Source organism: Vipera ursinii (genome assembly GCF_947247035.1).
Source record: "Vipera ursinii genome assembly, chromosome: Z".
Classification (NCBI taxonomy): Eukaryota; Metazoa; Chordata; class Lepidosauria; order Squamata; family Viperidae; genus Vipera; species Vipera ursinii.
Window position 1 is genome coordinate 7,559,556 of NC_139517.1, and position 27,039 is coordinate 7,586,594.

Consider the following 27,039-nt stretch of genomic DNA (forward strand, 5'->3'; position numbering starts at 1 on the left):
ACTTTTAGGATATGGCCACATCCGAGTACCACCAGTCGCCTAGCGAGGTGTCAAAAACTTGACGACCAAAAAAAAAAAAAAGTGATGAAGTACAGGTAGTCCTCGACTTACAACAGTTCGCTTAGTGAAAAAAGTGCCCCCCCTCCATGCCACAGCCGAGCAAGACACCTGCCTGCCCGCCTGGTGGCGCTCTTCCTCCTGTCCAAGGTTTTCATTGTTGTGAGCATTTCTGTTGAGGATTGGCAGCGGGGGTAGGGTGGGGTGTGTTTGGTATTTATTCCCCCCCACCACTCTGCTGGGTGGTTGCAGCAGGTTTTGGTCACTTCACATGACCCTGGGACATTGTGACCGTCATAAATATGAATCAGTTGCCAAGCATCTGAATGTAAATCACAAGACCCTGGAGATGCTGCAACACTCCAGCTGGAGCTCCAGCTGGAGCCTGGCGCCGATCCTGGCGCTTCCACTGAGCCCTGACAGCCCTGCAGCTCCAGCCGTCTCTCGCTCAGGCTTGTGCGGTGCTGCCACCGGTTCAGCTCATTCCCCTCCCCGCTACCACTGTTCTAGCATGGTCGCGTGTCACCTGCCAGGTGCCAATGTACCACAGGTGGTACCTGTACCACTGGTTGAAAAGCCCTGCCTTAGCGACTACAGGCAGTCCTTGACTTACAACTTGCTCAGTGACCGTTTGAAGTTACAGAAGCACTGGGAGAAAAAGTTGACTTGGGACAAGTTTTCATATTTACGACTGTTGCAGAATCCTCCTGGAGGTCACGTGGCCAAAATTCAGGTGCTGGGCAGCTGGCGTGTATTTATGACAGTTGCGCTGTGATGGGGACATGGGCTCACCATTTGTGACCTTGCCTGCCGACATGCGACAAGCAAAGTCAATGGGGGAAGTTGGATTCCACGTCGACAGCACGCTTTACTTAACGACCAGTGATTTGATTATAAACAATTGGGGGGGAGGGGGGAAAAGGACCATATAATAGGATGAATCTCACTTTTAACAACTCCTTGGCTTAGCAAAGGAAATTCTGGTCATTAAGTCAAGGATTAACTGTGCATGCCAGTTGCCAAGTGTCCGAATTTTGATCGTGTGACGGTTGCTAAGTGAGATATTTGTTTTGCTGCATTTTATGACTTTTCTTGGCCACATTTGTTAACCAAATCACTGCAGTTAGAATAGGATAACAAGAGTTGGAAGGGACCTTGGAGGTCTTCTAGTCCAACCCCCTGCTCAGGCAGGAAACCGGGCCAGGGGTAGGCAACCTTGGCTCTTTAATGACTCGTGGACTTCAATTCCCAGAATTCCTGAGCCAGCATGGCTCAGAAGGGAAACCTCTCCATTTCTCCTCAGCATGGCTGGCTCAGGAATTCTGGGAGTTGAAGTCCACGAGTCATGAAAGAGGCAAGGTTGCGTACCCCTGCCCTATACCATTGTTAAATTGTTGTTAAATTAGTAATATGGTCGTTAAGTGAGTCTGACTTCCCCCATTGACTTTGCTTGTCAGAAGGTCGGAAAAGGGGATTGCATGACTCCGGGACGCCGCAACCGTCATAAATGTGAACCACCTTTCAAGCATCTGAATATCAATCACATGAACATGGGTATGGTGCAACAGTCATTAAGTGCAAAAATGGTCCTAAGTCACTTTTCTTCAGTGCCGTTGTAACTGCGAATGCTCACTAAATGAACGGTTGTAAGTCAAGGACAGCCTGTATTCGCTTCTCCACTGGAATAGCAACAGAAGAGCAGCTACAACAATTTAGATTTCCCTTTCAGCTTGGACAAAGTCAAAAGACCCTGAGGCAGCTTGACTGGCGCATCAAAAATCCACCCAAAAAGTTTTATTTTCCCCACACTGTTTTTTTTTTTAATTTGGAATTAGAAAAAAAAAAAATTCGGTCACTGCGTGACCTACAGAGTTTGCATATTTCCTTTTGTCAGACGTAAGTTTCTTTTTTCTCCCTATTATGCCCCACCCGGATGTTGTTGTTTTTTTTCCTGTTTAAGGCCAATAGTGTCTTCTGATTTTCGTCATATTTTCATTTCTCCCCAAAACCCTGCCTTCTTCAGAAGAAAAAAAGAAAAAGAAAAATGGAAAAAAAAAACAGGTTATGTCGCTCCGCTAAGTTGAGTTTCTTTTTCCTTTTTTTTTTCATTTGTTACGTTGTGCCCCGTCACGCAGATAGGGCAACATGGACGTGGGGAGGGGGGGGAAAGAAGAGATGGAGCTGGGGGGGGGGTGTCTTAACTCGCATCTTCGCCTTTCTCGTTTACCCGCACTCTTGTGTGGACACACACTCAAAACACACACATACACACTCTCACTCGAGAAATCACAGTTTAAAACCTGGGAAGGATGATGAGGACTAGTCACCGAAAGGGAAGGAGACTTTGCCTTGCATATTTTCCCCCCGACACGGTTCAAAGCAAGTGGAAGGAAGACACGGGGAAAGGAGAAAAGGGGGGATCCAGGGGGGGAAGAGGAGATGGGAAACAGATGAAAATGGAGGGAGAAGAGGGAAAAAAAATATTAAAAACATTCTCAGACTCCAGACGGAGGTGAAAAAGGGGGGAGGAGGAGGAGGAGGAGGAGGAGGAAGGCTGCTAGTTGCCAAGGTTTCTCAGTGCTAACTGCTTGCTAAAGTGGGACTTTCACCCACACCAAGCCAGAATCTTGTTCCTAGACCTTCACACACACACTTCCTCCTTGCAACGATGATGCTTCTTCCACTTTTGCTGCTCCCCGGCTCCAAATTCACTAATGGGGGGGGGGGGCAGGAAACAAGCCAAGATTAAGCTGCTCCTGGCATCCAAAAGCAGAGGGCGATGGTTTGGGTGGGCAAGGAGGAACTGTGCTTCAACCTCATCAAGTCCGAACCACCACCCCCCCAAAAAAACCCTCCGGCTCTTCCAGGAGATCTGGATGCGTGCCCACGCTCAGCACCCCGGGGGGGGGGAGAAGGGACCAGCTAAGAAAAGTTGGGGGCCTTACGCCTTTCTCGGTTGAGAGGCGGAAGTGGGGGGGGGGGTCTAGCTAGGAGTTGTAATGCCCTGAAATCTGGCAAATGGAGAGGAGGAGGAGGGGGGGCAACCCCACTAGCTGCACGAGGCTCCTTTACATACGTGTGCTTACAAAACCTGGCCTACTTTTGGCTCCATGAGAAGAACAGGAGGGGGGGCTATGGCTTTTTTGATCGCTTAATGGTTTTGCAGAGTCGCGGAGAGGAGTGCAGGCGAGGAGGAGGACGAGGACAAGGAGGAGAGAGTCTTGGACGGCAAGAGGCAGCTGGCGGCAAGAAGCTGAGGGTGCCACGGAGCCCCCGCCCCGCCCCACGAGGCCTTTCCTGGAGAGCCAGCCATGGTGGTGGTCCCTGACCTCAAAACTTCTTGGGGCCCCAAACCGATGCCTGCTTAGGGACCACGCCGGTGCCAAAAATGGGGAACTCTTCGGCGCTGCTCACGTCGGGGGCCTGAAACAAAAAGAGGAGAGTTGAGTTCGGAGCGTGTGCTTTCTTTCGGTACCCCAAAATGAAAGGGGACACTTTGGATGATCTGCACTAGATAAGTTAGTGTAGCTGACGCAAAGCTAAGTCCCTTCTTTCAACTACCGTATTTCCCCGAAAATAAGAGCCTGTCTTATATTAATTTTTGCTCCAAAAGATGCATTAGGGCTTGTTTTTCAGCTGATGTCTTAATTTATTTCATGTACAACAGTCTACATTTATTCCCAAATAAATAATGTCAATAATATTTATTTATAATTATATTAGTATTATTAAAAGGGACGCGGTGGCTCAGTGGGTTAGGACGCTGAGCTTGTCGATCAGAAGGTCGGCAGTTTGGCGGGTCGAATCCCGAGTGCCGCGTAACAGAGTTACTTGTCCCAGCTTCTGCCAACCTAGCAGTTTGAAAGCACATAAAAAAATGCAAGTAGAAAAATAGGGACCACTACTGTGGGAAGGTAACAGCGTTCCGTGCGCCTTTGGCGTCTAGTCATGCCAGCCACATGACCACGGAGACGTCCTTGGACAAGCACTGGCTCTTCGGCTTTGAAATGGAGATGAGCACCGGCCCCTAGAGTTGGAAACGACTAGCACGCATGTGCGGGGGAACCTTTACCTTTACCTTAGTATTATTATTTTATAATTCAATATGTCCGTCGTGTGTTGCAATGGACGTACTAAATGCGTCCATCTGGCTGACAACTGGGGCTGATTTGGCGGGGGGCAGGGCTTATATCATGAGCATCCTGAAAAACCACGTTAAAGCTTATTTTCAGGGAAACATGGTATGTCTATTCCAGTCAGTGATGGTAAGAACTTAACAATGAAAAAAAGGAAAAACTCAGTTGCTGAGTTTATTTTCCCCCCCTTATTCCTTCCAAGCCTACTGTCTTTTAGATGACAGCCCAAGAGCAGAAGCTCTGATGTGAATCAGGAATATTCCTCTCGTATGGTATTGTGGTTTGGTATGCTGGTCTGACAGCCGCGGATAGGAAAGTATTACAGAGGGTGGTGAGCACAGCACAAGACATTGTGGGCTGTCCCCTGACACCACTGGATGACCTCGCCAGGGCTTGTTGCCTTGGAAGAGTGAGGAAGATTCTCAGGGATGACTCACACCCTGGACGATATCTCTTTACTCTCCTACCATCCGGTAGGAGATACAGGAATATAGCCAGCCGTACCAACAGGCTGAAAAATAGCTTTTATCCGTGGGCTGTTAGGCTTTTAAATGGGACATAATCTTATGCAGAATTGACTTGGGAGGCCGGTGTGTGGTGTAGTTGGTTCACCTAGTGTGGTGGGATGGAGGGTTTGTTGTCACTGTGTGTTGGGGGAAGAGAGCACGGGGGGAGGCTGAGCTAATCTCAATGTACACATGTTGTACTTTGACAATAAAGGTTTATTATTTATTATTTAAATGATGGGGTGCTTTATTCAGGGGCAAGCTGAGAAATTAAAAATGCACCCAGCGTTTCACACAATGCAGGCAGTCCTTCAACCTACGACCACAATTGAGTGCAACATTGCTGCTGCTAAGGGAGGCATTTGTTAAGGGAGTTGTGGCCCATTGGACGACCTTTCTTGCCATTGTTGTTAAAGTGAAGCACCACGGTTGTGAAGTCAGCAACGTGGTTGTTAAGTGAATCTGGCTTCCTCCATTGATTTTGCCTGTCAGAAGGTCGCAAAATGGGATCACCTCACTCGGGACACTGCAACTGCCGTAAGTACGGGTCTGTTGCTAAGTGTCTGAATTTTAATCACGTGACCATGGGGAGGCCGCAACAGCCATGCGAATGCCATTGTAAATTTGAACGGTCGCTAAATGAACTGTTGTTAAAAGTCAAGTACTACTTGTATTTGTTTTTAAATACAAAATTTACGTTGCTCAGTCAGTGAGAAATTTCGTTAAGCGAGTTCTGCCCCATTTTACGACTTTTCTCGCCGCAGTGGTTACTAAGTGAATCCCTGCAGCGGTGTTAAGTCCCACGGTCGTTAAGGGAATCTGGCTTTCCCCGTTGACATTGCCAGTCAGAAGGTCGCCAAAGGGGGAATCACGTGACCCCCGGGACGCTGCAGCGGTCATAAATGCGAGTCAGTTGACAAGGATCCGAATGCAAATCGCGGGACCACGGGGGCGGGGATTGCTGCAATGGTCGTAACTGTGAAAAGGGGTCATAAGTCACTTTTTTCATTGCCTTTGTAACTTGGAACTGTCACTATAAGCGAAATGCTGAAAGTCGAGGGCCACCTGTAATGTAGCCCATCTGCCTATCCCGGGTTTTGGAGAAGGACTCAGTAGGGGGATAAAGGTAAAGGTAAAGGTTTCCCCGCACATGCGTGCTAGTCGTTTCCAACTCTAGGGGCTGGTGCTCATCTCCGTTTCAAAGCCGAAGAGCCAGCGCTTGTCCGAGGACATCTCCGTGGTCATGTGGCCAGCATGACTAGACACCAAAGCCGCACGGAACGCTGTTACCTTCCCACCATAGTGGTCCCTATTTTTCTACTTGCATTTTTACGTGCTTTCGAACTGCTAGGTTGGCAGAAGCTGGGACGAGTAACAGGTGCTCACTGCTACGCGGCACTCGGGATTCGACCCGCCAAACTGCCGACCTTCTGATTGACAAGCTCAGCGTCCTAATGCCAAATTCAATCTATAAACATCTGGCTACTGTGGGATCAACCGCAAATAATTTGGAACTAGGGAGATGGATCTCAGTCCTCCAACTTGTTATCAAGATCTGGTCAACTGGTCAAGCTAAGGGGATAGCGGTGAAGGAGGGGCCCCAGACGGTGTTGTGTGGCCAACCTTGTTCCCAGAGGCGTTCCAGGGAGCGTCACGCACTACAAAGCCCTTGGCAGGGCCCCGAGGCTCCTCTTCCAAGCGGGAAGGAGGCTTCATGTATGCAGCCATGGTTTCCGTTTCCACCACATCCATCATCTGCAATGAGACAGCTGTCCATTAAGAGCCAGAAAAGACACTGTTGATGTATTCAAAGATTCCTGGCCTGTGGACGATAACTCCCCAATTTTTGTTTTGCTGTGAGATGGGCAGCTATATAAATTTGATAGGTAGATGAAGATAAGATATATAGATAAAGACAGATGATAAATGGACAATAGATGATAGATAATAGATCGTAGGTTGACAGATAATATAAATTAATTATAAATAGAAACACATATAGATGATAGATTGATAATATAGATGGCAGATGATTCATAGGTGATAGCTAGATACAAGATAGAAGATAGCTAGATTATCATCTATAGGGAGATGAGATAGATAGATAGATAGATAGATAGAGATGATAGATATAGAAATAGATATAGAAAGATAATAGATATAGATAGATAGATATAGAGAGATGATAGATAGATAGATGATAGATAGATGAATGATATAGGGAGATGAGAGATAGACAGACAGACAGACAAATAGATATACAGATAGATAAAATAGACAGAGATGAGAGAGAGAGAGGAGGAGAGATATTTTATTTTGGGGATGAGAAAGTCATGCCTGTTCTTGCCCTCTAAAAGAAAATCAGCACAGAGTTTTTCTTCAAAGAACCAGACAGCTGCTTTTGGAGTCCACCAATAACCATGCTGGTTATTATATGGCCACTTCACTGCCTTGCCTGGCAGGGCAGCTGGCACGACGTCCTCTTTCCTGCTCTTGCTTGAAGAGGGCATTTGAGATGCAAATAACTGGTATCTCATTTCCTTTGGGCACTGGGTTTTGGGGATGCATGTCCAGAATATGCAACTACTCCTTTCACACCGCACAGCTGGATTACCGAAACCTGCCACTGTCAATGATCTCACCACGCACTCAAGCGTTAAAACTTATGAAACAGGTTGGATCTGTGGAACAGGTCAAGCTGTTTGTAAAACCCAGCCAAGATTAAGATTAACGAAAGCTCACTCTTTTGTTCAAATGCACCTGCTGATCAGGTCAGGGGTTTTGTGGAAGCTACAGTTAATGATTCTACCTGCAACTACTGTATTTCCCTGAAAATAAGACCGGGGTCTTATATTAGGTTTTGCTCCAAAAGACGCATTAGGTCTTATTTTGGGGCAAATACGGTACTAACTGTGTCCGTCTGGCTGACGATCTTAACTGGGTCTTATTTTTGGGGATAGGGCTTATATTACAAGCATCTTGAAAAATCACGCTAGGGTTTATTTTCCAGGTAGGTCTTATTTTGAGGGAAATACGGTAGTGGCAAAAGAGGAAGTAAAGAAGCTAGCCAATAATAACCAAGGAAAGTTTAACTGTCTTGTGGAGTTGGTTTCTTCTCTTGGTCTATGCTGGTGAGGCGGGGACACAAAGCAGCAACCTTGGGAAAAGGTTTTTCACTGGGAATTTGGTCTCAAAAAGTCTCCCCACCACGCCAGCTGCACAGCTGACGAGAAAACAGTGAAGTAGCAGAACAAAAAGATGCAGATCCCCTTCTACTCTGTTCATTCAACCGCTTTCTAATCAGTTTTTATTTTTTTATTTTTTATTTTTTAAATTTTAATTCCGTTTATATACCGCCCTTCTCTGAAGACTCAGGGCGGCTTACAAGCTTAGCAGTAGCCTTCATTCTATGTATATGCCTGCTTATTAGGGCTTTTACACACACCCCAAGCAGCATTATTACAAAGTCAGCTTAATTGCCCCCAACAATCTGGGTCCTCTTTTTACCTACCTCGGAAGGATGGAAGGCTGAGTCAACCTTGAGCCTGGTGGGATTCGAACCTGCACTAATTGCAGGCAGCTGGTGTTACTTAAGGAGGCATTAGCCCACTGCTCCACCCGTCTCTCTCTCTCTCACACACACATACACACACACACCCCAAAAAAACCAATGCAAATTCCCTCTCACATATTCCTCTTCCAGGTTAAGCATGTGGTCAATTGCGTCATCCACGTTTTCAGGCAACCCCGTCACGGTGACTCTGTCCGGGTCACTGGAACCCAGCTGCGGGAAGCGGATATCCACCTGCCAAGAAGAAAAAGCTCTCTTGAAACAAGGTAACCCCTTACCTGATCTTGGCTGGTCTCCAGAAGTTGACTGAGAAAATCCCAGAGCTTTAAAATCCCAAACTGGGAACTTAAAATAAGAGCCAGTCACATTTGACCTCCTGTAGTCCAAACAAAGCCACAAAGCCAAGGAGATGTTACTTTTTAACTTCTTTAACAAGGCGAGTTGATTTTTCTTTCCACACATAAAGAAAAAAAAAAGCCTCTGGCTACCGTTTCACTCAGCCATTCCTTGTGCTAAGCAAGACGTTTGTTAAGGGAACTGTGCCCCGGTTTCCGACCTTTCTTGCCACAGTTGTTAAGCGAATCACCGCGGTTGTTAAAGTTAGAAACGCAGCTGTCAAAGAGAATCTGGGCTTCCTCTACATTGTCTTTGTTTGTCAGAAGGTGGCAAAAGGGGAATCAGGTGACCCTGGGACAAAGCAACCGTCGTAAGTATGAGTCAGTTGCCAAGCGTCTGAATTTCGATCACGTGACCATGGGATCGTTAAGTGTGAAAAATGGTCATAGGTCTGCGTAATTTTGAACGGTCATTAAATGAACTGTTGTTTTAAGTCAAGGACTACCTATAGTAGATGGGCAGAGCAGAAACGGAGGTGGGGCACCGTGGCTTTGTGTTTTCTTTCCCAGAATTCCCTGGGAGGGGAAAGTCCCCTGCACTGTCTCCCACCTAAGCCGAAGAGACCCCTACCCGGAATTCCTCCATGAGCTTGCGGATAGCTTTGCCTCTCCCACCGATGATGCGGGCATGGACTCTGTGATCCAGGTGGACATCTTCGCTGACCATCTCCTCAAGATCCGCCACAATTTTCAAGATGGCGTCTCGGGCAGCCTCGGCGTTTTTCTTGTAGCCGGTGATGGTGATGAGGTCCTTAGAGGAGGCAGAGTGGGAATGAAAGCAGCAAGAAAGAGAATTCATTTTCTTGTTATGTCTTAGTTTAATGAAGAGAAGGACCAGGGATGAGATGATAGCAGTATTCCAATATCTCAGGGGCTGCCATAAAGAAGAGGGGGTCAAGCTATTCTCCAAAGCACCTGAAAGCAGGACAAGAAGCAACGGATGGAAACTAATCAAGGAGAGAAGCAACCTAGAACTAAGAAGAAATGTCCTGACAGAACAATTAATCAGTGGAACAACCTGCCTCCAGAAGTGGTGAATGCTCCAACACTGGAAGTTTTTAAGAAGAGACTGGCCAGCCATTTGTCTGAAATGGTATAGGGTTTCCTGCCTTAGCAGGGGGTTGGACTAGATGACCTCCAAGGTCCCTTCCAACTACTTCTTCTTCTTCTTCTTCTTCTTCTTGCTGTTGTTGTTGTTTTTGTTATTATTATTATTATTACTACTATTACTATTACTACTACTACTACTACTATTATTATTATTATTATTATTTATTTATTTATTTATTTATTTGTTTGTTTTTATAAACCGCCCTTCTCCCGAGGGACTCGGGGCGGTGTACAGAATAAGGTAGGTATACAGAATGAACAATAGTGAAAAAAACAATAGTAAAAAACAAACTGGGACCCCAATTAGAGCTATCAGGCCAGGCCGGACTGCTGGAACAGGTAAGTTTTTAAGTCCAGCCATGGTTTATTCAAAGAAAGAAGCAACCTGGAATTAAGGAGAAACTTCCTAACAGTGAGGACAATTAACCAATGGAACAGCTTGCCTCCAGAAATTGTGGGCGCTCCATCACTGGAGGTTTTTAAAGAAGAGACACGACAGCCATTTGTCTAAAATGGTATAGGGTTTCCTGCCTGAGCAGGGGGTTGGACTAGATGACCTCCAAGGTCCCTTCCAACTCTGTTATTCTATTCTATTCTATTCTATTCTATTCTATTCTATTCTATTCTATTCTATTCTATTCTATTCTATTCTATTCTATTCTATTCTATTCTATTCTATTCTATTCTATTCTGTTCTGTTCTGTTCTGTTCTATTCAGGGGTCTCAGCCCTTGGCAAGCTCCCATTTTATCCTTATGAATTTTATATCAATCAAGCCAGGAAACTGAGTAGCCCCATTTGGAATGAGCAGTTGAGCAAGAGGGGGTGGCGGAGGGGCCAAAGCAACCTTTGCTTTTTGTGTGAAACACGAGGCGCCTCATTGGAATGCCAGGTAGGTATTTTTCGGCCACCACCACCCCCGAGATCCCACGCTCAAAGAGGGAAGAGACCCCCACACACACACACACACCTGATGCTCATCCCCTTTGTCGGGGAACTGGACAGTGACATCATGGTCCTTGCGGATCTGGGAAATGACGGCCCCCTTTTTGCCGATGATCTTGGGATGGTACTTGGGCTCCACGCTCGCCGTCAGCTTGAAGCCCCGGAGGGCCTGGAGAGGAGAGGAAATCAGCAGGTTGTGTGTGTGTGTGTGTGTGTGTGTGTGTGTGTGTGTGTGTTGTGTGAAGCAGCAGGCGGGGGGGGAGCTGCCACTCTTTGTGGGAGACCCAGGGCAAGTTCTGACTTGAGGTACTGGATCTCTTTTTTGGGGGGGGGGCAATCACAAGAGATATTTCACGTCTGCTGCAGAGGAAATCAGAAGCAGCTTCGGCTTTTTTTTTACTCTTTCTTATTCTGCTTTCCTTCCTTCCTTCCTTCCTTCCTTCCTTCCTTCCTTCCTTCCTTCTACCCTCCCTCATTCCGACTCTTCCTTCATTCCCTCCCCCCACCCCCACCCCCAACTTGGTATTAATTTGTGCTTGTTTTTTATGTCTTCTTCGAAACTTTTTTTTTTTAAAGGGAAGTACCCGATCTTCTTGCTCAGCCTGCAGCTCTCTGACCCTGTCCAGGAGGCCCGCCTTGGCTCGCTCCACGTTGGGGACCAAGCCAGTGACCTTGATGATATCGGACTGCTGCTCTGGCTGCGGGACAGAGATGGTCACCTGCGGGATGGAAAACCGTCATGTTAAAAAAAATATGAAAAGAGGACAGCTGTGGTCCATTTCCTGGGAAACAGACGGCCAGCGAGGAGGAGGAGGAGGAGGAGGAGGAGGAGGAGGAGGAGGAGGAGGAGGAGGAGCTGCCCTCTGCATCTGATCCTAGAACCATGGTGGCGAACCTATGGCACGCGTGCCACAAGGGGGGGGGAGCACGCAGAGCCCTCTCTGTGGGCACGCGCGCCGTCGCCCCAGTCCTAGGCCTTCAGCTGGGTTTTATAAAACCTTTTCGCTTTAGGCCTCCGCCGCCGCGTGCAAAAAAAAAAAGGTTCAATCAATTTCAACTTCTCGCGGGGAAAAAAAAAAGATCTCGCAAAGTTAGAATTGATTGAACTTTTTAGTCCCACCCAGTCTGCCATTAAACCACTGTAGCCACGCCCACCCAATGGGGCACGCCCAGCCAATGGGCCACGCCCACCCGGCACCCGACGACACGTAAGTGGGTTTTGGGTTGCAGTTGGTGCACTCGCTCTCTAAAAGGTTGGCCATCACTGTCCTTAGAACAGGCAGGGCAGAGAAAAGGCTGGAGCAGCGAAGGCCAGCCAGACTACTCAAGAGAAGACCCTGCCTGTCTCGATGGGCTGCACCGGAAAGCTGGCTATTTATCACAGCAGACAGAGGGAGGCGCTGCTTGGAAGAACAACGTGCGGGCTTTCCAGCTGTTTGTTTGATTGTCGTGATTCCCGTTTCACTTTGGGTTGACATTGTGCTTGGAATTAATATTCCCCATCCTTGAAGACTCTGAACCTTTCTTGCCACGTGAGGTCTCTTGTGTGTGGGTTTAAGTTTTGCCCGGCGGAGTTATTTTCCTTGAGCAACTTTCAATTGCTTTGCGGACCATTAGACCTTGGCCTGGGACAGTTCTGAGTTTTTGGTCGAGGGAATTGCTGGGGAACATATTAATAAGCTCGCAAAAAGACAGTTACACGCATGTGTGAATGAGTGGAGCAGCACATACGAGTTAAATCTGCTGCAGAATGAAGTGGGGGAGCGTGGTCTGGGCTGTTTATTAAGCAAGATCGTTGGAATCCTCATTTCATGGGAGGGAAGAAAGGAGAGGAGAGGAGAGAGGGAAGAGAGTAGAGGAGGGGGAAGGAAGTAGGAAGGTTGGAGGGAAAGAGGAGGAGAAGTGGGGAGAAACGGGAGGGGAGTGGTGAGGGAAAGAGGAGAGAGAGGAGAGGAAGAAGAGGGAAGTAGGAAAGAAAGGAGAAAGGGAGAAAGAAAGTAGAGAAGAGGGAAGAGAGAGAAGGAGGGTGGATACAGTGAAAGGGGAAATGGACGAGCAGCACCCAAACTTACGGGTATGTATTTATGTATGGCGATATATAATACCTACAGCATTACTGATACAACAAATGTTATATACCTGAAAAAAATGTTTATATTTCATTGGTTAGTTTGTGGTATATTAAAGGAACTGTGAAAAATAAAATAAATTAAAAAAAAGAAATCCTCATTTCAAAATTCAGAATTTTAGAATTTTTTTCCCCTAAAAGTTCGCCTCCAAACAGAAATTCGCAAAGAATGCGCCAAGCTCGAACCTAACTCCGACCGGCGCACGCTGGGTTGATATTTGATTCCTTGTTTTAGCTTGAGCAAGTTGTACCAATAGAAGAGGACAATTTCCCTTGCAATAAGTGGCGAATATCCACGGCTGAGGTCTGTGAGATGAGGCTGGAGTTCCTTCTCTGAGCTTCTGCGTCTGTTTCCAAACATTTCGTTAGCAGGCTAGTTAACGTCTTCAACCGAGTTTAGGGGGATGTCAGTGTTCTTCTGCTTGTAAGGGCTTCATGTGGTCAGTAAGCCTTGTGGTGGGGAGGTCGCGTCAGGTGAAGTTTCACGACCGGTGAGGGTCTCGTGATGGGTCTTGTAATGGGTCAGGTGTGGTTTGCGTCAAGTGAGGGTCTTGTGATGGGGCATCCCCTCAATTCTGCTGAAGGTGTTACCCAGCCCGATAATGAAAATTCGGGAAAATACAACCCGCCAGCTGGGAGAATGAACTTCCACCCTCAATTTCCTTTGCATAAAGAAAAACCTCCCGATGAGGACAATGAAGACACCAAAGACTCTATTTCAGGAAGCCAATTAGCTTATTGAGATACGATTCTGAAGATACTTATTAGGGCTGTTCATGACAACAGAACTGATCCAAACTACTTCAGGACTCTTGTCAATCACATTAATCTTTATTAGTTTGTTTTTTAAAAAAAATAGCTTATTCCTCTTCCTCTTCCAAGTTGCTGAACAGACAGGAATAAACTATTTTAAAAAAAAATAAAAAAAATCTGCGAGCTAGGGTTAGGGTTAGACCGCTGCGAGACGGGAGGCCTGTAAATTTAATAAATAAATAAAATTTAAATAAATCGAGTGATTCTGGGAATCATCTTTTAGCAATGATTTTTTTTACCTTCAAGCATTCCTTTTGTTTCTCTCCTCTGATCTCTTAAAAAAGGGCCTGACGTTTTTGAGATTGTCTAAGCCTACGTATGTCACTGCGGATGATTCACACGTCAGTTACGACGACGTGGTCTTCGTCAGGGGACAAAACTCTGCTGCGCTAATAGCTTAAGGACTGTCTGTGAATCGGCTTTGCTTCAGCAATCTGTTGCAAAGCTAACGGTTCTGCAAGCAGCAGGAGCCCAGAACGGTCCATGAAACTCACCCAACCGTTTAAAATCTGTCAAAGCAAAAACATCCAATGTTTGCAGCGTTGACATCCAGATTTAGATTAAGAGCAGAGGTTCACAAGTAGGGTCGTGTCCCCCTACCTCGTATTCTTCCATCATCTTGCGAATGCCAGTTCCCTTTTGCCGAATGATGTAGCGATGCAGGTCAAAGGGAACGTCAACATCCATGGTGATGGGAACCAGAGCCTATGAAGAGAGGAACAGAGCAGAATCAAGATCACGTGAAGTATTAATACCACTTTACAATGCCTTGGTAAGGCCACACCTGGAATACTGCATCCAGTTTTGGTCACCAGGATGTAAAAAAAGATGTCGAGACTCTAGAAAGAGTACAGAGAAGAGCAACAAAGATGATCAGGGGACTGGAGGCTAAAACTTATAAGGAACGGCTGCTGGAATTGGGTATGTGTAGTTTAACGAAGAGAAGGACGAGGGGTGACATGATAGCAGTGTTCCAATATCTCAGGGGCTGCCACAAAGAAGAAGGACTCAAGCTATTCTCCAAAGCGCCCAAAGGCAGGACAAGAAGCAACGGATAGAAACTAACCAAAGAGAAAAGCAATCTAGAACTAAGGAGAAACTTCCTGACAGTTAGAACAATTAACCAGTGGAACAATCAGCCTCCAGAAGTGGTGAATGCTCCAACACTGGAAGTTCTTAAGAAGAGACTGGACAGCCATTTGTCTGAAATGGTATAGGGTTTCCTGCCTGAGCAGGGGGTTGGACTAGATGACCTCCAAGGTCCCTTCCAACTTTATTATTATTATTATTAGCTCTGAATGCTTAAATGGCAGAGCAGTTCGTACTTCTGTGTCTTTGTAATACAGGCAGTCCTCGACTTATGAGCACAACTGAGCCCAACATTTCTGTTGCTAAACAAGACATTGGCTAAGTGATTTGTGCCCCATTTTCCAACCTTTCTTGCCACGGCTGTTAAGCAAATCGCTGCAACTGTTAAGTTAGAAACGGAGGCTGTTATGTGAAATCTGGCTTCCCCGTTCACTTTGCTTGTCAGAAGGTCACCAAAGGTGATCACATGACCCCAGAACCCTGCCACCGCCATAAGTATAAATCAGTTGCCAAGCAACTGAATTTCGATCATCTGGCCACGAGGATGCTGCAACGGTCATGTGAAAAACGGTCCTAAGTCACTTTTTTTTCAGGGCCATTGTAACCTCGAACAGTCACTAAAATGAACTATTGCAAGTTGAGGACTACATATAGTAGATCAGGGGTGTCAAACTCAATTTCATTGAGGGCCGCATCAGCATTGCGGTTGCCCTCAAGGGGCCAGGTGGGTATGGCCAGGGTGGGCATGGCCAGTGCGCGTATGGCCTACTGGGTGGGCGTGGCCAGCTCTACATCGTTCGCATCAAGGGTGCCTATGGGGGCCTGGGCAGGAGTGGGACAGATCTGAGGGTCTCTGGCAGAAGGAGGGTCTCTGGGCCAGGGCCAAGGCAGTGGGGGCCATTCCCTCACTGTTTCCAGGATGGCTTTGTGGGCCACATGAAACCACTTCGTGGGCTGGATCCGGCCCCTAGGTCTTGTGTTTGACATGTCTGTAGTAGATGGACAGAGCAGAAAGCGAGTGCAGTTGCAACTTCAAATGGTCACTAAACAAATGGTCGTAAGTCAAGGACTACCTTAATGGTGAAGTATTTCTCTGGTTCGGCACTTGTAGCAGGTAACTAGCAGAAAGTCCAGCTTGGTCTAGGCCGGGGTGGGGAACCTCGGCTCTTTTATGACTGGTGGACTTCAACTCCCAGAATTCCTGAGCCAGCATGGCTCAGCATGGAAACCTCTCCCTTTCCCCTCAGCATGGCTGGCTCAGGAATTCTGGGAGTTGAAGTCCACCAGTCATAAAAGAGCCAAGGTTGCCCACCCCTGGTCTAGGCTAACCAGCAGAGCACAGAAGCTAAAGCCAAGAAAATTCTAGCCAGACTCCTTCCGTTAAAAACAGGTTAGAAAACCAATGAGGTCACATGTACTAGCCCAGTAAGAAGACAGGATCCTAACCAGCAAAGCTGATCGGGCAGCCTCACACTTCTCCTTGCGCCCAGAAATGAGGATGATGTCACACTTGCGAGGACTCATGTCCAGTTCGGGCATCACATCGCCGTTTTCCTGAGACTGTGCTTCTGAACCTGTTTGTGAGGGGAAAAAGAAAAAAAGGAAAGAATAAAAGAAGAGTCCCGAAGGTGGGTTTTTTTTTTTCCAGGAAGCAACTAGACTTTGGGACAACCAGGATCTGGATGGCTGAGAATCCCCATCGGCATTTAGCGACGAACTTTGGGATGTGACGGCCCTTCGCTGCCCTGAATTTCTTTCTGGATTTGGAGGGGTGGGGTGGGGTTGAAAACCACCTCGCCCACCTCGCCATCCCACCCACCTGGATTGTCGTCTCGCTCCGGGAACTTGACGAGGACATCGTGATCCCGGGTGATTTGTTGTACCTTGTAACCTTTCGCTCCCATGACGACTCGATGGTAGCGCTGTGGGATGATGCATTCCAGGATCACCTGGGCCTCCTGGGGAAAAGGTGTGAAATCAAAGCCCGTGGGCTGGTTTGTTTGTTTGTTTATTTATTTATTTATTTATTTATTTGGTTCTTAATCTCGCTTTTATTACTTTGTAGGTAACTCAAGGCGGTGACTGTTCATACAGGTGGTCCTCGGCTTGTAAGAGTTCATTTATTGACCATTCAAAGTTACCACGGCACTGGGGGAAAAAAAGCGACTTATCACCATTTTTCTCACCTAACAACCTTTGTGGCATCCTCGTGATCACGTGATCAAAATTCAGAGGCTTGGTTTGACTCAGAAACAGAACTTGTTAAAGATTGTATGATAAAATGGGCCCAGAACATCCAAGAAGTTATTACAATGGACACGTGGGAAAAGATCTGGGTGAGGAACGTAAAATTTACACAAGCTCAAAACCTAAGAGAGAACTTTTATAAAATGTTTTATAGATGGCATTTAGATCCTAAAAAGCTTGCAAGTATGTATCCGAATTATCAGCCAAAATGCTGGAGGTGTGGTGGCGAAGATGCAACATATTTTCACATATGGTGGACCTGTAAAAAGGTCAAGGCTTTTTGGATAAAAATTTGGTGGAATATGCAGAAGGTCTTCAAGCAAAGGATAAAGTTTTGTCCGCAATTCTTTTTGTTGGGTATAATTACAGATGCTATTGTTGTGGACACTAAGTTGATGTTGAATTTAATTACAGCAGCAAGACTTTTAATAGGTCAATATTGGAAGAAGGAGGAACTGCCGACTATAGAAGAATGGACTTTAAAGGTTTCTGACCTGGCAGAAATGGCAAAGATCTCGGCTTATTTGAAAGATCATTCGCAAGATCGTTATATTATGGAGTGGAAAAAATGGATTGAATATATCCAGAACAAATATGGGACTAAAAAGTTTCATTTAGCATTTGAATAAGTCTTCCTTTCTATTTTCTTTTTTTTCTATATGAAATATTAGTATTGCTTGTAGTTATCTTATATGAGCTAGAGAGTGATAGATTTAAGAATTTATTGTTGGTAGCATATGGATGTTTATGATTGTTCTTTGTTTTTATACCCTGTACTTAGCTCTGGGAAGTCGGGGGGGGGGGGGGGGAGGGGGGAAAGGGGGGGAGGGGTAGGGAGGGATAGGTAGGGGGGGAGGGGGGATTGTTAAAGATAAAATGTATTTTAAAACTTTTCAATAAAAAAAAAATTCAGAGGCTTGGCAACTGACTCATACTTATGATCGTTGCTCTGTCCCGCGGTCACATGATCAGCTTTTGTAAACTTTTGACAAGCAAAAATCACACGGGGAAGGCAGATTCACTTAACAGCCGTGGTACTAACTTATCAACTGCAATGATTCACTCGACAACTGTGGCTAGGTTGTAAAATGGGGCAATACTCGCTTAACAAATGTCTCACTTAACAACGGAAATTTAGGGCTCCGTTTTGGTCATAAGTCGAGGACTCTCTGTAATACTTCTTACGCCTCCTGTTTTCCCCACAAAAACATTGTGAGATGAGTTGTGCTGGGAGAGAGAGAGAGTGGTCCAATCACCCAGCCAGCTTTCATTCCTAAGGCAGGACTAGAACTCATAGTCTCCTGGTGATTGGCCCAAAGTCACCCAGCTGGCTTTCATGTCTAAGGAGGGACTAAAACACATTGGTCCAAAGTACAGGATCTGGACAGACTCGAACACTGGGCACTATCTAACAAAATGAAATTCAATTGTGAAAAAAGTAAGGTTCTACATTTAGGCAGGAAAAATCAAATGCACAGGTATAGTATAGGTGGTACCTTGTTCAATAGTAGCAACTGTGAGAGAGATCTCAGAGTCCTAGTGGACAATCACTTAAATATGAGCCAGCTGTGTGCTGCAGCTGCCAAAAAAGCCAACACAGTGCTAGGCTGCATTAACAGAGGGATAGAATCAAGATCACGTGAAGTACTAATACCACTTTACAATGCCTTGGTAAGGCCACACCTGGAATACTGCATCCAGTTTTGGTCACCACGATGTAAAAAAGATGTCGAGACTCTAGAAAGAGTACAGAGAAGAGCAACAAAGATGATTGGGGGAGTGGAGGCTAAAACATATAGGAAACGGTTGCTGGAATTGGGTATGTCTAGTTTAATGAAGAAAAGGACTAGGGGTGACATGATAGCAGTGTTCCAATATCTCAGGGGCTGCCACAAAGAAGAGGGACTCAAGCTATTCTCCAAAGCACCTGAAAGCAGGACAAGAAGTAACGGATGGAAACTAGTCAAGGAGAGAAGCAACCTAGAACTAAGGACAAACTTCCTGACAGTTAGAACAACTAACCAGTGGAACAACCTGCCTCCAGAGGTGGTGAATGCTCCAACACTGGAGGCTTTTAAGAAGAGACTGGCCAGCCATTTGTCTGAAATGGTATAGGGTTTCCTGCCTGAGCAGGGGGTTGGACTAGATGACCTCCAAGGTCCCTTCCATCTTCTTCTTCTTCTTCTTCTTCTTCTTCTTCTTCTTCTTCTTCTTCTTCTTCTTCTTCTTCTTCTTCTTCTTCTTCTTCTTCTTATTATTATTATTATTATTATTATTATTATTATTATTATTATTATTATTATTATTATTATTATTATTATTATTATTATTATTATTATTATGTCACCCAGCTGGCTTTCATGTCTAAGGAGGGACTAAAACTCATAGTCTCCTGGTGATTGGCCCAAAGTCACCCAGTTGTCTTTCATGCCTAAGGAGGGACTAGAACTCATTGTCTCCTGGTTTCTAGGCCAGGATGTCAACCACTACACCAAATTGGCCTTCTAGTTGTGTGCCAGATACGTTTGTCAGCCACGTTAGGTGTATTGCTTCTAAAAACATGTCTACAACAAACACATTCTTGGGGGAAGGAGATTCCATACAAAAACAAAATTGTTGACAAGCCAAGTATGCTGCTTCAGCAGCAGCGATTTCTAGCAAGGATTGGTCCTGCTTAGATGCTGGATGAGCAATCACCAAGAAGGGGGTTGGACTAGAAGTTGAAGAACATCCCAGAAGTAGAGAAGAACAACCCTTTTCCAAATTGTTGCCAAGAAAACTAGATGGACAAAGTCATCAAATTGGAGCACAACTCAACGGAAATTTAAATTATCCTCACTTCTATCGTTTTGATTTAAAAAACAAAAAACAAAAAAAAAACCATGCATTGTAACTGATTCTGCGCAGCCTGAAGAGCTTCAGTTACAGGCTGATGCTCATCATAAAATTTATCACTGCCGTAGTCCTGATGCCTCAAAAGAAAACAAGCAGAATTTGTAACGTATGACTTTTTATTGGCAGATTCGAAGTGTGAACTTGAATTTACACAATAGGCAAAGCCACAATGTGTGGCTTGCTTGTTTGATCAGCTTAACTTGTGGGTTGCATCTAGTTCCTGTGGTTTATGAATCATCGTTCAATTGTTCAACGTAACATCTGGGCTTGATTTGCATAAAAGATCTACACAGCTTACTGCCAACTTCTCTCCAGGGCAGTGAGTATGCAAAATCCTAGGAAGAAACCTTACTCACCAATTCCTTTTAAGCAGGAATGGCAAAAATTGTAGCCTTGGTGGAGCAGTGGGCTAATCTAATGCCTCCTTAAGTAACACCAGCTGCCTGCAATTAGTGCAGGTTCGAGTCCCACCAGGCTCAAGGTTGACTCAGACTTCCATCCTTCCGAGGTAGGTAAAATGAGGACCCAGATTGTTGGGGTCAATTAAGCTGACTTTGTAATAATGCCGCTTGGGGGTGTGTGTGAAAGCCCTAATAAGCAGGCATATACACAGAATGAAGGCTACCGCTAAGCTTGTAAGCCGCCCTGAGTCTTCGGAGAAGGGCGGGATATAAATGGAATTTTTTTAAAAAATAAAAAATAAAAATAAAACCCTAACCTCAGTAACTGAGTTTAAACATACTTGGGATAAACATAAAACACACACACACACACACAAAAACCCTCAAAGGGCAGATTCGACGGGCCACTAGGTCTTTTACTGCTGCCAGTTTTGTACATTTCGGAGACCTTTATGAATGCAGAACAATTATAATCATCCCCCTCTATAGTTACTGCGGTTTATGAATCCTAGTTCAACATAACGTCTGGGCTTGATTTACATAAAAGATCTACACAGCTATAGATCCAAACTCTACAGATCTTTCTGGTGGATGTCAATCTCTACCAACCCATCTTTCAGATCAGGGGTGTCAAACTCAATTTCATCGAGGGCCGCATCAGCATTGCGGTTGCCCTCAGGGGGCCGGGTGGGTGTGGCCTGGGTGGGTGTGGCCTACTGGGTGGGTGTGGCTAAAGTGCATATGGCCTACTGGGTGGGCGTGGCCAGCTCTACATCATTCGCATTTAGGGTGCCTATGGGGGCCTGAGTGGGACAGATCTGAGGGTCTCTGGGCCAGGGCCAAGGCAGTGGGGGCCGTTCCCTCACTGTTTCCAGGATGGCTTCGCGGGCCGCATGAAACCACTTTGCGGGCCGGATCCAGCCCCCGGGCCTTGTGTTTGACATGTCTGTTTTAGATGTTTGAAGAGAAGATCCACTACATTGACAGAAGTCCTTGTGGCTCATGGTCGCTCAACACTGAGAGTCTAGTTGAAGCGGGCACAGAAGCGTCTGCTTTTTTCTGCGTCGCATGAGAAAAGCACATCTTCCTTCCCTTGTCCTTAACCATTTTCTATAGAGGGACAATTGAGAGCATCGTGTCGTATTGCACTACCGTCTGGTTTGGAAGCATCACTGCTTCAGACAGGGAGGCGGTGCAGAGTGGTGAGGACGGCAAAAAGGTTATTTGGTAGTTCACTTCCTTCTATCCAGGACATGGCATATAAGCCACGCTTGAGCACGGACCACAATATCGTCTGGGACACTACGCATACTGTCCATGACCTGTTTTCCTTGTTACCTTCTAGGAGAAGGCTTTGTGGTATCCGAAGGGGGGGGGGGAGAGAGAGAGAGAGAGAGAGAGAGAGAGAGAGAGAGAGAGAGAGAGAGAGAGAGAGAGAGAGAGAGAGAGAGAGAAAGAAACAGAGAGAGAGAAAGAGAGAGAGAGAGAGAGAGAGTGTCCTCATACATAACACAAGTATAGACATGTATATACATATACACACACACATACACACATGCACACATATATACATGCTGTACACACACATACATGCGCATATGTAATGTATCTATGCATTAATCACTGTCCATTTTGAATACATAGCGGAAAGAGAGTTCACAAGGTTGATACTGTATGGAACAAAGTTGTGACTGAATCTGGATGTTCTGCTTCGGATACCACAAAGCCTCCTCCTAGAAGGTAACATTTTTAATGTGTGCCAGTAAAAAAAAGACAATAAAGGTTATCTAATCTATCTTATGTTGCTGTGAGCTCTAGGGATTTGTTCATTAAATGGGACATTCTCTGCCAGCAGATTCATGACAGAAGGATGGGAAAGGTGCTTTTTTGTGAGGCGACCCACGCTCTGATCCACCCGAGGGTGACTTTTAATGCCCACTGCAATCCAGAGGTGCAGCATGACCTACCAGGTCACCGATGATCTCCAGGATGCGCTTCTTGGCCGCCTCCACGCAATCTTTGGCTCCCTTGAGCGTCACACGATCACTCTGGACACCTGTCCGGGGGAAACTCACAGTGACCCCACCGTACTCTTCTGCAATCTCCCGCAGCACATGTCCCCGACGGGCCACAAAATGGCGGTGGTACTTGGGATCCACCACCATCGAGTCTTCAATGACATTATCCTAGAGGGGAAGTAGCGGGTGGGGAACAGAAGAGTCACTAAGCTTTCGTGCTTCTTGGAAGTTGTTTCTCCTCCACCTTTCGTAATTCGATCCCGTCTGGGAAGAGAGTATTTGGCCTGGTAGAACCATTAGCGGCAGTATCGTTACAAGGAATATTGAGGAATGAGGAGAGGTTTCAACCCCTATAAAAACAGTGACTGAAACTCCTGCAATCACAGCTATAGGGTAAGGAGGTTGTGTGGAAAGAATGCAGGTCTTCCCGCTTATCCAGCATCTCACCCAGCTCCATCCAATAGCTCAGGGGTCTCCAAACTTGGTAACTTTAAGACTTGTGGACTTCAACTCCCAGAATTCCTAGGAGGAGCCCTTACCCATCAATTCCTACTGGTGTCTCTTAAGCAATCAACTGCAAAAATAAAACCTTCCTCATGCAGAAGAGTTATAGTTATCCCACCCCCTCCAACTAGAGATGATCAAACTCTACAGATCTTTTTGGCGGTCCTCCATCTCTGCCCACCCATCTTCTAGAAGAGAAATGTGCTAAGAGAAGATGGTGCTATGAGCTCTAGGGATTTGTTCATTAAGCTGAAGTCCATGAGTCTTAAAGGAGATCCCTGCAAAAGCTTATGACCCATACCAAGTTACGAATGAGACTCTCCAGTTCTTGTTGGGCCTGCCGTACTGCGTCCTCCTTGCCCACAATGGTGATAACATCCTGGTCCTTATCTTCAGGGGTGGGGAAGATAATCCTGGCACCGGTGTGGTCCCTAACTTTGCGGATATTAGCACCTCCACGCCCAATCAGGAACTTGTGGTAGTCTGGCTTAGCGTGGAGTTCCAGTGAGTGGTTGTTGATTTGCTGGAGGAAGACAACACGGACATGCATCAGTCCTCCCAAAAGACCTCATGTAGGACAGGTGATCCTCGCCTTCTATCACCTGAAGTTATAACGGCACTGGGAAAAAAGTGACATCTCTGGTCTTCACACTTTACGACCATGGCGGCATCCTCACGGTCACATGGTCAAAATTTGGGTGCTTGGCATGCATTCTGTCAAGTGCCGGGGAAAATTCAGGCAGTTCAAATGAGTATAAAGATTTATTGCAAGCTCTCTACAAGAATCTGAGCTACTAACAGTCCAGGCAAATGAGCGGGAGCTAAGAAAGGAATTCAAGTAGGGCTGGACTTAGATCTGTTGCGGGCGCGCAAGGACTTGTGACTTATGACGCCTTTGACCCCTCCCTCGGGCTCAGTCTGGTCATCTCCTACATATTTATGACAACTGCAATGTCGCAGGGTCAGGTGATCGCCATTTGCCAGGCAAAATCAACGGGAGAATCTGGATTCATTGGACGACCATTGATTCGTGGCCTGCAGCGATCTGCTTAACAGCCATGGCAAAAGTGATTGTAAAATCACTTAACGTTATTTTCCGTTACTTAGCAACGGAAATTCTGGTCCCGATTTGTCATCGTTAAGTCAAGGACTACCTGTACTCAAGATAAAGATCAACTCCTACTGCCAATATTTGCTTCTCCATGTATTGCACATATTGAAAACGGAATTTGTGTTCCAAAACATAACTTAGCTACTCTCCATTGTCCACTTGGCGAATCCAGAAAAAGGAACTCCTGGGACATTATTTTACCAAGAGCATAAAACTTTACTGAATAAACCACATTGGCACAGAAGAAGCAAAACCACCTCTGGATTTCCCGCGCAAAAGCAAGCCTAGTTCATTCCCCCTGTTCCCTTCGGGCCAAAACGTCCACCAATCTCGCCTGTTCATTTTGTGATGGGAAACAGCCAGCCACATGGGACATCTGCTCGGTGTGTCCTTGAGATGACAGCCTTGTCTCATGAAAGCCAAGGGATCCTTGAATACCATTCTTCCCCCCCCCCCCTTGCATTCCATCCACCCCCTCCGTTATTGTCAAGCTGCCAGCAAAAGAAAAAAGTGAAAGTGCAAGTCAGTCTTGACAGCTACCTATTCCTAACATAATTAAATTTTGTATATGTAAGCGATCTGTGCTCCAATTCCAGGTTCTGGAAAAACACAAGGCAATGTTTAAGTAGAAAAAAAATGAGGTCTACGTAGAAAGAAGACCTAAAATCTTTGGCAACCAAAACACTTCAGAAAAGGCATACATTTAAGGTTGACTACCAGAAATGACACAGCCACTCAGAAACACAATATGCAACCAGTGAAAACCCACTTATTATCCAGAGAACTCCAGTTTGAAAACTGGTTTCTTAGGTCACTTTGTAGCATTTTGCATTTCTGTTTAGCTCTTTGGATTTATTGTAGTTGATAATAGATAAATCTATGCCTTTCCTGAAGGCATCTCCTTTATTAGCACTAATTCCTGCTTTCTTACTAGATTCAACGTAGCGTCTGTGGATATTCCTAAAAATCTGAGCGATTCCTAACCTGAGGTGTCCCCCTCAGCCCTTCCACAACTTAACTGACAAGACATTAAAACTTGGAAAGTGTTGAAACTGAAATGAGATTTAAAAATTCAGTTTTCTCCAGGCCGGATCCACAACTTCACTAAAAATAAACTTTAAAAAAAATATTACTGATGTAATGTTAAATAACAGCCCTATTGTCCTATAACAAAGCAGAAAGAAAATAAATGCAATTTTTTGACACTTTGGAATGCCTCTTAAATGCGATTATTATAAGAGGGGAAAAAATAGAAATATTAATTGAAACCTGAAGTGTGGCAATGAAAGAGTTAAGGGCATGAGAGCTAAAGAGAAAAACTCTATGGTAGGGATGGGCAGCTATGGCAATTTTACGACCTGTGGACTTCAACTCCCAGAATTCCTGAGCTACTCATGCCAGCCGTGCTGGCTCAAGAATTCTGGGAATTAAAATCCACAGGTCGTAAAGTTGCAATAGTGGCCCAACCCTGGTCTATGGTGTCTCTCCTTTCCATGGTACCCTAAATACCTGATTGGTTTGCTTAATGGTTAATTGGTTAATGGTTAATTCAAGGCTAGTCCACAGCCTTACTGTTCTGACCCTTTACGGCTGTTTTTTTGGGTCAAGAAACTTAACTTCTCTAAAAGGTAAAAGGAAAAGGTTCCCCCGCACATGCGTGCTACTCGTTTCCAACTCTAGGGGCCGGTGCTCATCTCCGTTTCAAAGCTGAAGAGCCAGCGCTTGTCCGAGGACGTCTCCGTGGTCATGTGGCCGGCATGACTAGATGCCAAAGGCGCACGGAACGCTGTTACCTTCCCACCGGAGTGGTCCCAATTTTTCTACTTGCATTTTTACGTGCTTTCGAACTGCTAGGTTGGCAGAAGCTGGGATGAGTAACAGGCGCTCACTCTCTTACGCGGCACTCAGGATTCGACCCGCCAAACTGCCGACCTTCTGATCGACAAGCTCAGCGTCCTAACCCATTGAGCCACCGCATCCCTTTAACTTCTCTGCAAACCATCAAATTGTAGACGGAGGTTTACCAACCACCTACCTTTTCCTCGGCAAGATGCAGCAACTGGCGCTTCGCTCTTTCCACCTCTTCACCGGGCCCTCGGATGGTGACTTTCTCGCTGCCTGAGCCTTCGGAAGGGAAATGAATGTGCACCCCGCCACATTCCTCCATGATTGAACGCACCAGCCGCCCCTTGGCCCCAATCAGCGAATTGTGCAGTTTGGCTGGGATGGAGATATCCACTTCTTTGATGTTGGCCTGAGGGTGAGAAGAGAAAAGCTACAAAATCCAAGTTCAAAATGAATGGTGGTGACCTGGCCTCCGCGCCAATTCATCATGTTTGATTTCTCTTATAAGAGAATATTTGTAGCTCAAGGGTTGAACTGTCAGGTCCTAGGTGCTCTCTGAGCTTGGAGGTTTTTGTAGAGACACTCAGAAGCCCCCCAAGATTGGGCCATTAACCTGAAAACTATACCAGGTTTACAATTTTACAAGTGTATTTCTGCTGTATCTGAAGTCTGGATTTCTTTTTTGTGGCTAGTAGGAAGACAGGTATGGCCCGGGGCGGAGTCAAGAGAGATATTAGCCCAGAATCATTCCCTTTCCTGTAAACCTGACCAAATACACTATGGACAAGATAAGATAACCTTTATTTTCATTTTTTTTTTACTGTGGGCACACATCAAAAATGAAATTGAGTTGCCCGCTTTCAAAGTGAAACATACATGACACACACCTAACCATACTATATACAACATATAAAAAATTATGCTTGTTTAAGGGAGGGAATGAACTCCTTGGGCAACGGGAAAACTTTTCACAACATAATTTTAGTTATTTTTTTTAAAAAAGTCATCTACAATTATTTCTTTAAATCTCCCTTTTTTGGGGTGGGGGTGTGTGTGTGATGGGAAATTTAGAGAAACCACATCACGGGGTTTCTCTGTCAGTAGCAACCTAGCGCCAAGCCTCAAAAGATCACCTGTAAGAAGATCTCAACTGACTTATCAAAATTTTGTGCAAGAAAAAGCTGTGATTCAGACAGACCAGCTGCAAGTCAATATTCAAAAAATGTTCTGTTCTATTGTTCTGAAACTGAACAAAGAGCCAGGAATCTC

At 45.7% G+C, this 27,039-nt stretch overlaps 1 protein-coding gene across 4 annotated transcripts in view; it reads right to left on the bottom strand.

Annotated features, from left to right (window-relative positions):
- Window positions 1-1,849: 1,849 nt before the first annotated feature.
- LOC310649303 (vigilin-like) overlaps window positions 1,850-27,039 on the bottom strand; it is an 86,196-nt gene continuing 61,006 nt past the window's right edge. For 3 of the 4 annotated variants that reach the window (XM_083377632.1, XM_083377633.1, XM_083377634.1), the window contains exons 17-29: window positions 25,961-26,179; window positions 23,116-23,337; window positions 22,260-22,478; window positions 16,569-16,707; window positions 16,196-16,323; window positions 14,261-14,365; window positions 14,155-14,169; window positions 11,304-11,438; window positions 10,745-10,888; window positions 9,237-9,416; window positions 8,388-8,504; window positions 6,323-6,454; window positions 1,850-3,480 (exon numbers count right to left, since the gene is read on the bottom strand). In XM_083377632.1, coding sequence (XP_083233758.1) covers window positions 3,388-3,480; window positions 6,323-6,454; window positions 8,388-8,504; window positions 9,237-9,416; window positions 10,745-10,888; window positions 11,304-11,438; window positions 14,155-14,169; window positions 14,261-14,365; window positions 16,196-16,323; window positions 16,569-16,707; window positions 22,260-22,478; window positions 23,116-23,337; window positions 25,961-26,179 — 1,848 coding nt within the window. In that variant the 3' untranslated portion in view covers window positions 1,850-3,387. The remainder of the gene's footprint in view (window positions 3,481-6,322; window positions 6,455-8,387; window positions 8,505-9,236; window positions 9,417-10,744; window positions 10,889-11,303; window positions 11,439-14,154; window positions 14,170-14,260; window positions 14,366-16,195; window positions 16,324-16,568; window positions 16,708-22,259; window positions 22,479-23,115; window positions 23,338-25,960; window positions 26,180-27,039) is intronic. The other variant, XM_083377635.1, reaches the window with a different exon arrangement.